General features: G+C 48.5%; 1 protein-coding gene across 2 annotated transcripts in view; it reads right to left on the bottom strand.

Moving 5' to 3' along the window:
- Positions 1 to 9062: 9062 nt before the first annotated feature.
- The window catches only part of Tex35 (testis expressed 35), a 9692-nt gene continuing 6873 nt past the window's right edge, over positions 9063 to 11881 (bottom strand). The window contains exons 6-9 of one of the 2 annotated variants that reach the window (XM_005363924.2): positions 10289 to 10353; positions 9924 to 10113; positions 9555 to 9598; positions 9063 to 9257 (exon numbers count right to left, since the gene is read on the bottom strand). In XM_005363924.2, the coding sequence (XP_005363981.1) occupies positions 9197 to 9257; positions 9555 to 9598; positions 9924 to 10113; positions 10289 to 10353 (360 nt within the window). In that variant the 3' untranslated portion in view covers positions 9063 to 9196. Of the gene's footprint in view, positions 9261 to 9554; positions 9599 to 9923; positions 10114 to 10288; positions 10354 to 11881 lie in introns of both variants that reach the window. The other variant, XM_005363923.2, reaches the window with a different exon arrangement.

The raw sequence follows: 11881 nt of genomic DNA on the forward strand, positions 1-11881 counted from the left end.
TGGATTGCTGGGGTTAAAGACATGCACCACCACTCGTGGCTAACAATATATAATTTTTAATGTCAGTGCATTCCAGTCTATGAATACGGCACAATTTAACAAACTGATGTCCTACTTACATTGTTTTTGACTTTTAAATATATATTATAAATAACTCTGACAAACTTTCTAGTAAAATCTTGACACATTTTTTATGTCTTTTATTGTACATGATATTCTAAAATTGCCCCCAGAAAGACGGTATTAGAAACTCTCCCAGAGTTGCTCATCTCTGCCCAGTTGCCACCCACAGTGAGCAACACTTGGTGCTCACCATGTCTAAAAGCTGACAACAGAGACAATTCTCTATGTGGCTATCCCCCCCCCCCCCCCCGCCCAGTTGCTTTGTCTAAATCCTCTGGCACTATGGTGAACTAAGTATCCTTGCTTTGCTCCTCCTCTCAAGGGAGAAACATTAACATTTCCACATTGGTATGATATTAGCTGTGCCTGTGAAATTAAACATTGCCTAATTGTTACATTGAGTTATATTGCTCAAAGCTTTTTCTTTTTTTTTTAAATTTATTTATTTATTGAGGATTTCCGCCTCCTCCCCACCACCGCCCCCCACCTCCCCTCTCCCCCATCAGCCCGAAGAGACATCAGGGCTCCCTGACCTGTGGGAAGTCCAAGGACCGCCCACCTCCATCCAGGTTTAGTAAGTTGAGCATCCAAACCGCCCAGGCCCCCCCAAAGCCAGCACGTGCAGTAGGATCAAAAACCCCTTGCCCTTGTTCTTGAGTTCTCTGTAGTCCTTATTGTCCGCTATGTTCAGCAAGTCCGGTTTTATCCCATGCTTTTTCAGACTCAGGCCAGCTGGCCTTGGTGAATTCCCGAAAGAACATCCCCATTGTCTCAGAATGTGGGTGTACCCCTCGCGGTCCTGAGTTCCTTGCTCGTGCTCCCCCTCCTTCTGCTCCTGATTTGGACCTTAAGATTTCTGTCCGGTGCTCCAATTTGGGTCTCTGTCTCTGTCTCCTTTCATCGCCTGATGAAGGTTAATATTCAGGGGGATGCCTATATGTTTGTCTTTGGATTCATGCTCAAAGCTTTTTCATTTATATAAATGATATGTTGAATTTTGCCAACTGCTTTTTCTACTACTACATCTATTCAGACGACCGTCTAAGTTTTGTCTTGCATTATTTGTGGTTAAACAACATTTATTGGCTTAAGTGTATTAAATTATCTTTGTATACCATACTTCACAATTGATTACGATGATTACTTTCTTGAATTTTCTGTGCTAGCATTTGGTGAGGATTTGCGCTTCTATGCCATTAGGAATAGCAGTCTGTGATTTCCTTTTCTCATAATGTCTTTTTCTGACTTCGCTGGCTCGCCTTGTGTAATGAGTTTGGAATTGCTCTCTTCGTCAGTATTGTTGGAAGAGTTTGAGAAGTGTTAGTAAAAGTTCTTAGGTTGGGCGGTGGTGGTGCACACCTTTAATCCCAGCACTCAGGAGGCAGAGACGTGCAGATCTCTGTGAGTTCGAGGCCAGCCTGGTCTACAGAGCTAGTTCCAGGACAGCCAGAGCTGTTACACAGAGAAACCCTGTCTCGAAAAACAAAACAAAACAAACAAAAAAGTTCTTCTTTCAACATTTGATAGAACTCTGTTGTTGTAAGGCTATCAATACTATCAATAGAACTCTGTTGTAAGGCTATCAATACTAAAATGCCAAGTGGGCTGGGTGTAGTGCTGCATGCTTTTTAATCCCAGTACCCGGCAGGGAGCATCAGGTAGACCAAAGCTACCCTGGTCTACATAGTGAGTTCCAGGACAGCTAGAGCTACATAGTGAGACTGTCTCAAAACAAAAATCAAACAAACAAAATAAAATGTCAGATGGGCAAAGCTCCCTCCATTGAGAACCACTCCACTCCATCCTCCTGAGGCATACTGCACCCTCTGGTTCCTCGACAGGTGAGAAGGCAGGCTCTTACACATTTTGGCTTTGTTGTATTTTGTTTTAACACAGAAAGAAACATCCCAAAGTTACCCTGATCACAGATGTAGAAAGGCATATGGTCTTTGAAATATCAGGGTGAGCTGCTGGAGGCTCTAGGAAAGGAATCCCTGAGGCCAGCTTGGGACAGATGTTGGGACCTAGTGGGGTCGGTCTGGCTGAGAATGTGGTGCTGAAAGCCTGAGCCCGTCCTTTTCCACCTGGGGATGGAAGAGGGGCTTCGCATAGGCACTCTGCTAGCTCTGTAGCAGTGATGGGGGATGCGTGACACATTCGGTCTCTCCCCCTTGAGTGCCCAGCCCTCCTCTCCTTAGCTGCTCCCAAATGACTCATCCTCAAGTGATACCTGAGTCAGAGCCTCGGCCGCGGCACCTGTTGCCTGTGCGTGGGCCGAGTGAGCCAGTTGCTCCTTACTCTGTTGTCATTGTCACTGAGAGTAAGATGCGGTCACCAGGGATCCTTCCCTGTCTTCTGTAATAGCCAGCGGCTGTCACCCATAGCATGCTGTTTTCGAGGTGACACACACACGTAGCTTTCATGTTCCCCCAAACAGCCCATAGATCGTTTGTTTATTCTTCTAAATGAAAGGAGACCGAGTTCATTCTGTTGCAGCCGTAGCGTACCTGTGGTTAGGCCGAGGTGTTTGGAGGGTGGGACTGTGAACTGAAGGCTTTGAGTCAAGGAAAGGAAGCGCTGGCCTACTCTTCATCACAGCAGCTTTCGATGCCTTGTTTTGTTTTGAGTTCCCAGTTCTCATTTATACAGGCTGGCTGAATCAATTGGGTCTACTCCAAATCCCAAGGGAAAAAAACCCAACTGGACAACCAGGTTCAGTATCTACCTGTCCATCGTCTGGATCCCAGACGTGTCCAGAAGAGCAAGGGTTTGGAGCCCAAAGAAGCAGGAAGTGGGTTGGAGAGGTATCCCCCAACACCCTGGCTGCTCTGAACACTAGCAGTATTAGAGAAGAGAGAAGTTAAACGTCACTTCATTCCACATCAGGTGATGCGTGTCAGCAAAGACAACCCAGGCACAACGTCACCAGGAATAGCCACTGTGACCCTACAGGTCTGTCGCTGTGGCCCGCCTCTGATTCTCAAAACTGGCATCTGGTAGACACCATGCTCCTCTCACTGGCTAATCTCAGCACAGGACACGGTAGAATATGCTGGAATGGAAGCCTGGGTAGCTGAGAGGTTTTTTTTGGGGGGGGGGCTGTACCAAGCCTGTCAAAGACCCCTACAGGGATCCCTGTGGTGGGAAGCCCCTGCTGCCATACTGACCTCCTTTGGGAATGCCCATGGCGCTCAGGTCCCAGACTCCAGGTGCAGGGGGTAGAGAATTGACTTTTGAACTTCCCAGGCTAGGCAGCAAAGTTCAGACAACCTTCCCTCAGCACCACATGTTACCTCCACGCTGAGGACAGTAGATGACAACATGAGCCCTTCAAAAGATGACCACGGACTGCAGGGAGAAAAGGGAAGCACGGGAGCTGGCAGGGTCAGGAGGTGCAAACGCCTCTGGCCAAGTGACCGGCTTAGCTGTGTGGAGGCAGACGGCAGCCAAGAAGGATTTCACAGGGCTGAGGGGACGATGAGCAAAGCAAGAATGTGGGGAGGATCCAGAGAGGACCCTAGAGCCCCGGGTTTACAGATAGCAATGTCGGGAGACAGTGCAGAAACGGAAGGTATTGAGGGGGAAGTGATGAGGAATGCTACTGTCCCATCTGCGGTGGGCGCTGGTGGTGTTTGAGCAAGGGCTGACTTGAAGGAAAGCAGTGGCTAGGGATGATATATTGAGGGTGTGTGTTACACACAGGGATCGCAGGCTTTGGAGTAAAAATCTACTGAGTTGAGAGGAATGGACCAGAAACTGTTGTAATTCAGAATTTAGATGCCCAGACCTTGGACTAAGGTATATATGGGGATATGGGAGGGGAGTTTTGGCAATAGATATATGAAATATTAAAAAAAGATTCCATGGAGTTGGGTATGGTGGTACATACCTGTAATCCCAATATCCAGGAAGTGGATGAGGGGGGTCAGGGGTTCAAATCGCAACGTTCTTGCTAGCTTGGGCTACATGAGGCTCTCCCTGTCTCAAAACCAAAACAGGGGGAGTCGGAGCCCTGTGGAACTGGATTGCTTGTTTGCTATGGGAGAGAAATTGCCTAAACGACCAAGTGGCACCAACATGCTCTGTAGATGAGCACATTCACTCACAACGACCATCAAGCAGGAGAAGTGGAGGGGAATCAATGGATTCCGTGTAGCTCCTGGCTTCTCTCACTTTCGTCTCTTCTAGGAAAGGGTTTCAGAGCTGCCAGAGATAGAGCACGGGGCTTAGAGTGTAGCTCGGTGGAAGAACGCTTTCTACCGTTTGCGAAAGCAAGGGTGTGTGTGCAGGAATCAGCTATGGAGGCGGCAAACAGACAGACGAAATGATACACAGCAAAGACCACTCCCTTACGAGCTTGCTTCGGGCTTTGTTCTTTATTCATCTTCTCAGGAATTCTCAAACTAGCTCTGACAGGCATGCCAGGCCTAGGGGTTCAGGGGGACTCTGCTCTCTCTAACATTCCAGGGCTCCTGGAGGGCTTATCCAGGGCACCAAGTAGACAGGTAGACAGATGGGCCGAAGGAAATCCTACTGGGGACCAAGGTCTAGGGTTGGGCTAGGGATCCCCCTGTGCTCTGTCTGTCAGAAAACCGAGCGAGAACAAGGACCTCTGTTGTGACTTTGGGCCAGGAAGAGATTTGGGGGTACAGGTGGGGGGATTTATTGCTCACTGTGCAGAGTGTGACTGGACCAGGAGGCCCCAGAGACGGGTGGAGAGAGGGGTGGGGACAGGTCAGGGCTTGAATCAGAAGCTTTGAGTCACCTGCCAGGGACGGTGATTTGAGATCACGGTTCAAGTTCGTTCTTCTTTCTAGTAAAGTTTACATTGGTTCCTCTCAAACAAATGTATATCCTCATCTCAGCCACACTAGGAAATGAACTAGCAGATGAATGCAGAGGGCTGGGGGAACATTTTATAATTGATCAAATTATGGCTATAGACACTTGATTCAGAGGGAGAAATGTTTTATTTTCTTTAAGAACAACAAAACTGGGGGTTATATTTTTGGTTCACAAGGGCTTTCTCTTGTGTTCTAGGCCAGTTTTCATTTCTGTCATTAATTAATAACTATAGATTTTAGACCAGAATGATTCTGATTTCTTTTTTTAAAATATTTATTTATTATGTATACAATAGTCTGTCTCCATGTATGTCTGCAAGCCAGAAGAGGGCAACAGACCTCATTACAGATGGTTGTGAGCCACCATGTGGTTGCTGGGGATTGAACTCAGGATCTTTGGAAGAGCAGGCAGTGCTCTTAACCACTAAGCCATCTCTCTAGCCCCCTGATTCTGATTTCTTTCAGTGTTTAATTTTAATTTTATCTTCTGAGCCTTGAAGGCTGAGTGCTGATCAAGTTTATTCATTCACAGAGCAGTGTGATAATTCTGGGACTGTGGGGTTGAGAGAAACACCTCAGCCCTCAATATTCCAAGGAGGAAGAAAAGTAGGCCCTAGAAAATGGTAAAGGGCCATGGGGGGAGAGCCTAGAGGTTGTTCCCAGTGTAGGAGGAGGGAGACGCGGTAGTTCAGATGGTCATCTGCCTCTAAAACGTGGAGGTGATGCCTTCAGAGGAGGCTAGCTCTCCAATAACCATCTAATAGGCAATAGCAATCTGTCTAAAAGTCAGAACCCTTGTGAATGGAGTTAGTGCCCTTCTAAAAGAGATTGGAGAGATTCTCAAGTGGTGGAAGGGGCCTGTTTTACACAGTACTGAGGATCTGCGTCCTTTCTGAATGTTATATAACCCCTCAATCATCTGAGCTACATTCCCAGGATGAGACCTACTTCTTATATTTTGGTTGTGAGCCTAGCCTTTACCGACTGAGCCACCCTCCAGGCTGAGACCTACTTCTCATACGGTACGTTAGGTGGCTCTTGGTAGGAATCTTCAGTCCCTTGCCAAGGACAGCTTCAGTGGCTTCCAAGGGCAGCAAGATGGAAGGAAGCCACTGTATCTCTGAGGTATCCTGCAATATCTCAACCTTTTCTATTCATTGGCTGCCGCATCCATTCCACAAGGGGGGAACAATTAGACTCCTTCAGTGAGACAGCAGTGATGGAGTTTGTGGGCCTGCGTGAAAGCCAGCGCCCCAAAGAACAGAGCATTTGTGGGTTAGGGTCTGTGTTGAAAGGAGAGCGGGGTGACCTTTTGTTTGTCCTGGCCGCCCAGCTAGCTTACACCCAAAATAATCACACACAGAAACTGTATTTATTTAAACACTGCCTGGCCCATTAGCTCTAACTTCTTATTGGCTAACTCTAACATATTAGTTTAACCCATCTCTATTAATGTGTGTTGCCATGTGACTATGGCTTACTGGCAAGAATCTAACCAGTGTCTGTCTCAGGCAGGAGAACCATGGCGTCTCCATGGTCCCACTCTGGCTTTCTTCCCAGCATTCAGTTCTGTCTACCCCGCCTACCTAAGTACTGCCCTATCAAAAGGCCAAGGCAGTTTCTTTATTCAACCAATGAAAGCAACACATAAACAGAAGAACCTCCTACGCGAGGTCTGAGATGTCACAATGGAGGTAGAGTATGACCTTTGAAGACACCAAAGGCCTCTGTTGCATTTTGTAGCTAATTGTTGGCTACAGTGAGAACATTCTGGGTTATCTAGATGGGCTCAATGTAATCATGAAAATCTTTAAGAGAAAGTTGAAGGGAGGGAGGTGAGACATGTCAGTATGATACAGCTTAAGGCCCCACTGGCTGTAGCTGGCTTTGAGGAAGGGAGGCAGGCACTGGCTAAGAAACAGAGGCAGCCATTGAGGCTGGGGAAGGCAAGGACAGATCCCCCCCCCCAAAGCCTCCAGCAGTAATGTAAGTCCTCTGACACCTTGTCATTAGCAAAGCAAGAGCCGTTTCTTGTTGCTCCAAGTCGTTCTGTTAACAGTGGAGATAGATAGAAACAAGGACAGGGCTAGCCCCATCTGTCTCCTGTTTGCCTCCACTAGCTGTGTTTGAGTATTGTTTTAAAATGTGTATCTGAAACACCCAATGTGTTTGTATTGTTACCATTATGAACTTGACTGATTATACTGTCTAAAAGTAGAGGCAGCCAACAAGAAGATATGGAAGAATTGGCGTGCAATGAATACAGAGCCCTGTCAAACCAAAGCCGAAGAGTCATACCCGTGGTGGGAGAGTCTCTAAGACACTGTTTTCTCTACATTTCTTCCCTCTTGATTAAACTAGTAGCCAGTTTTATCATCCCGCACTTAGGGAATTGAGGTAGGCACGGGAGAGGCTGGTGGTTTCTGGCTCATCTCTAATTTTTCTTGTTATTTGTTTATTTTAGACAGTGTCTCACTGTGTCCCTCTGGCTAGCCTAGATCTCTCTCTATAGACCAGACTGGCCTTGAACTCATAGAGATCGGCCTCGCCTGCCTCTGCCTAACAGTGGAGACCAGACTGGCCTTGAACTCCGTAGCAATCCCTGGGCCTCGCCTGCCTCTACCTCACAGTTCTAGGATTAAAGACCAGCGCATTCACACCTCATCTCCAGCTTGGAAAAGGCCTTTTGAAGGGACAAGGGACATTGCTCCTCTGCAAAGGCAGAAAGTAGGTGAACCTCACCAGAGTCCAAGAAAGGCTGTGGTGATATTTTGTTTGTGCTCTAACAGATGAAGCTTGCCTGAAGATCAGAGGCCAGTGCTAGCCACAAGTTAACCAGAGGCCAGGCAGTGGTGGCACACACCTCTAATTCCAGCATTTGGGAGGAGGAAATAGGAAGATCAAGAGTTCAAGCTCACACTGAGCTACTTGAGGTTTAACCAGTCAAAAAGAAAAACAGAGCTCACACCTTTTATCCCAGCACTCAGGAGGCACAGACCTTTAATCCCAGCACTAGGGAGTTGGAGACAGGTAGCCATATGGCTGGGAGGAGAGAGGTGGGAGAAGACAGGAGCTCACCCCTTCTGTCCGAGGGTTTTGTAGAGGTAAGAACTCGTAGTGACTGCCTGATCTTTTCTGATCTTTCAGCTTTCACCCCCTAATATCTGACTCTGGGTTTTTATTATTAAGACCAATTAGAATTCACTACAAGGGCTATCACAGTCTACTTAGTCATAAGACCTTAGAGGGGAACAGACTTGAGGCTCCGAGGTTTCCAGAGTTACCCCTGACATCCAGGTCATATTGCAGGGTGCAGGATGTTGAGGATTGGTAGGCAGGGCAGTGGGCATGTGTCTTCAGTCTACACAGACTGGTGATGGAGGAAGGTCATTGGTTGATTAAATAAAGAAGCTGCTTGCCCTGATAGGTTAGAACGTAGGTGGGAGGAGCAGAATGCTGGGCGGAAGAGGAAGTGAGCTCAGAGACTCGACAGCTCTCCTCTCGGGGGCAGACGCCTCAGAGAGACAAGATGCTCCACTCTTGCGGGCAGAGGTGAGAGCTCTGCTCTCTGAGGCACACGCGATGAAGCTCCGACCCAGGATGGACGTAGGCTAGAATCTTCCCGGTAAGCGCACCTTGGGGTGCTACACACAGATGATTAGAAATGGGCTAGTCCAGGTGCGAGAGTTAGCTGAGAAAAGGGCTAGAGCTAAAGAGCCAAGCAGTGATTAAAAGAATACAGTGTCCGTGTAATTATTTCGGGGCATAAGGTAGCCTTGCGGGCAGCAGGGTTCTGGGGATGCAGCCCCGCCGCACCTATTACTACAGACTGGGGCTTGATATCTTCCGGCCATCTTGGAGCTCTGACCTGGGACTTTTAGGGCCCAGTGAAGTGGAGAGAGCCAACACCGAGATCACTCAGATAGAATGTCCCACTGGCCAACAGGGAAAGGAAGAGGAACCGGGGTCCGAAATATGTTGAACCAAAAAGTGATGCTCTGGGCACCCAAATGTTGAGCTAGTACTCAAAGGGGTAACAACCTTTGGACTTCAAATGAAAGTCTTTAATGTCCAGGTGGAAGCCTGGGTGGGGTGAGGATGGAGTGTAAGAGGGCAGAAAACCCTGCCTTGCAGCTCAGAGAGGATGAGCCGGAGCTGCTGGTGGGCTCCATGACTGGACTAGGTGGGAAGCACATACTCCATCTCATCGGGGTTGAAGTACAGATAAATCAGAAAGCAGCTCCAGATGACAAAGGTGAAAAGGGCGCCCAGGCATGGTGTGAAGGTCTCCTGCTAGGAGGGAGAAAGGTGGGGGACCTGGGGCCAGGCTGAGGCTGCCGCGGAAGGGGTACCCTCCCCACCAAGGGAGCCTGTGGACAGCAACCTTAGGGTCGGCCACCCAAATCCTCTCTCCTGGTGCCACATCTTCTATGTCTGGGTGATTATGCCGGGTGCTGGAACCCCGCTCGCGGTCCCTAGTCCCTGTACACCCACAGGTGGGGCTGGCTGCAAAAGGAAGCTGAAGCATACTCCTTTGGGATAACCAGAGTCCAACTGAGAAGGCCCTTCTCGCATGGCTCTACCTACCCCCGATGGCAGTTGTTCTTTAGGGCACACAACAAACATTTCTCCTGTAGAGGGGACAGAAACGGCACACAAATGATCATTTTTCCAAGTTGGCCAGCCTGCTGGGCACGTCACCAGGCTTTGCTATAGAGGACAGAGTGACTGAGCAGAACTGGAGCAGGCACGTCTAGGGGCTGACTGCACAACTGTGCCTTGGGTCTCACCGCAGCCTCGAAGGCAGGCAGCTAAGGAAGGTTTCCAGACTAGGGCATTTATCTAAGGACTGGGGTAGGGTGAGGCAAGAGCTCTGGGGTTGGGGGAGGAGAGGGGTCAGGGCAGGAGCAGCCCGGGGCTGTAGACAGTGCTGAAGGCACACAGGAATTCACTTACGCAGCAACTCTGACACGAATGAAGGGGATCCGGTGGATTAGTCTTTGTTTTTTGTGACATCATCGTCTTATCGCTAGTCAATGATACTCCGTCAGGTTCTTCCATTTTCTTGGGTCTGAGCTGGGGATCTTTGTCTGTCTTTCCTATCTGCCCAAGTTCCTGCTGCTCCTTTGGTTGTTTTTGAAGGGGACTAGTGGGTCAGGAGTGGGCAGAGATTTGGGGAGACTGTTTCTACCCGCACACGGGTGCACGGAAGGCCTTGACTTCCAGCCATTGTAACGGTGGAGCCAAGGCAGTTCCTTGAGGAGTGCATTCTCTGAGCCCCCAGGGTACTGAGCAAAGAGGAGGGAGGAGGTGACACTTACAATTTGTTGTTCTTCTGTATAGTCATTAAAACATCCATCTTTTCATCCATATCCTTCTGCATTTCCTTCGAGAGAGAACCCAAGACTAGAATTCTCCTTCTGAAGAGCTTAGAGTTCCCCTCCTCCCTCTCTCTCTGCTAACTCCTCCTGTCTTATACTTCAAGAATCCTCACCAGCCTTGGCTGAGGGGAATGGGGCATGTCCCTGATGGTCATCTTCCACCCCAGCTCCACAGTGACACTAGAGCACAGGCGGAGGCAGAAGACTTACCATGGCCACTAGGTGAGCCAGAGGCCAGGAGCTCTTCTGCCTAACCTTGGGGATGAGGCTTTGAGTTGATGCCCGTGAAATGGCACAGCTAAGAAAACATGCTATAAACTCAGAGATTCTGACTCCAGTGTTTGAACCCTTGTCTCTCTGTGTGTGTGTGTGTGTGTGTGTGTGTGTGCATGTGACAACACAGTTCTAGTACAAAAAATAAAACAAGTGAAAGAAAGTAAAATGAAGGCCAGATACACTGCTCCTGCAGGGGACATGAGTGTTTGGTTCCCAGCACCCACATCAGGCAGCTTGCATCTGGCTTTTAACTCCAGCTCCAGAGGATCCAATACATCTGGTCACCTTGTGCATCCACCCCTACACCCCACAAACACATGCATGGATTCACACACATGCACGTGCACACAAACATATACTTACACACACACACACACACTAATTTAAAATAATGAAAACAAATCTTAAAAATGAAATAGAAGACAGTAGCTAAAACAACATGACTCATTTATTACCCACTGAGAACTAAAAGAGAAAAAATAATCTATAGAATTTGACATGGGAAAAGCTGGAAAGAAATGGTGGACAAGAAGAATCCCTAAGGGTGCAGAAGCTGTAACTGGCAGTATTCATTATGAATGAAAGTGAGTGTGGATTGGTGGCCATAAAAACTATTTTCTCCAGTGAAAGTGTTTCTAGTACAGAAAGATTCTGAGCCAGTTCAATCGACGCAGAAAGCTAACAAAGCAATCTCAGCCTTGGTGGGGAGGGGGTGGTTTCTGAAGACAGCTGTGTCGATGGTTGTAAATGTCAGAATGCACTGGAAGAGTATTAAAATCTCCTTAGGGCCAAACACGCCCCTCGGGCTGAGCACACGGCGCCAGTGTCTCTCCCAGCCTCTCCTTCCCCGTCTAAATCAGCTCCACTCGCCCACTGTGCTTGACGACTTCTCCACTGCCTTGTCCACCCAGATAGACACTCTGGGCTCGCTATGGACATTAACTTAAGACTCCGTTATCCCGAATCTGTCACCAAGAACCACCAAGTCGCCTTCCACTCTCCCCTCTTCCCTGCCCCTCCTCTAGTCCTCTCTACCACAGCGGGGGGCAATTGCAGATCTTCCCCACCAGGTCTGCCTCCCAGGCCACCTTGCCAGCAGCTGCTTCTTGTGTGTTCTTTAAGAAGCTCCAGAGAAGGATTGGGATAAAGGAAGGTTGGATAAGGGAGCACGGAAGCACAATTCTTAGATAAGGGAACCACCTTAGGGTTGGCAAGAGCCTTGAACCTAGAGTGGCTCCCAGGAGCCCAAGCCGAGGT

Source organism: Microtus ochrogaster, assembly GCF_000317375.1.
Source record: "Microtus ochrogaster isolate Prairie Vole_2 chromosome 6 unlocalized genomic scaffold, MicOch1.0 chr6_random_2, whole genome shotgun sequence".
Classification (NCBI taxonomy): domain Eukaryota; kingdom Metazoa; phylum Chordata; class Mammalia; order Rodentia; family Cricetidae; genus Microtus; species Microtus ochrogaster.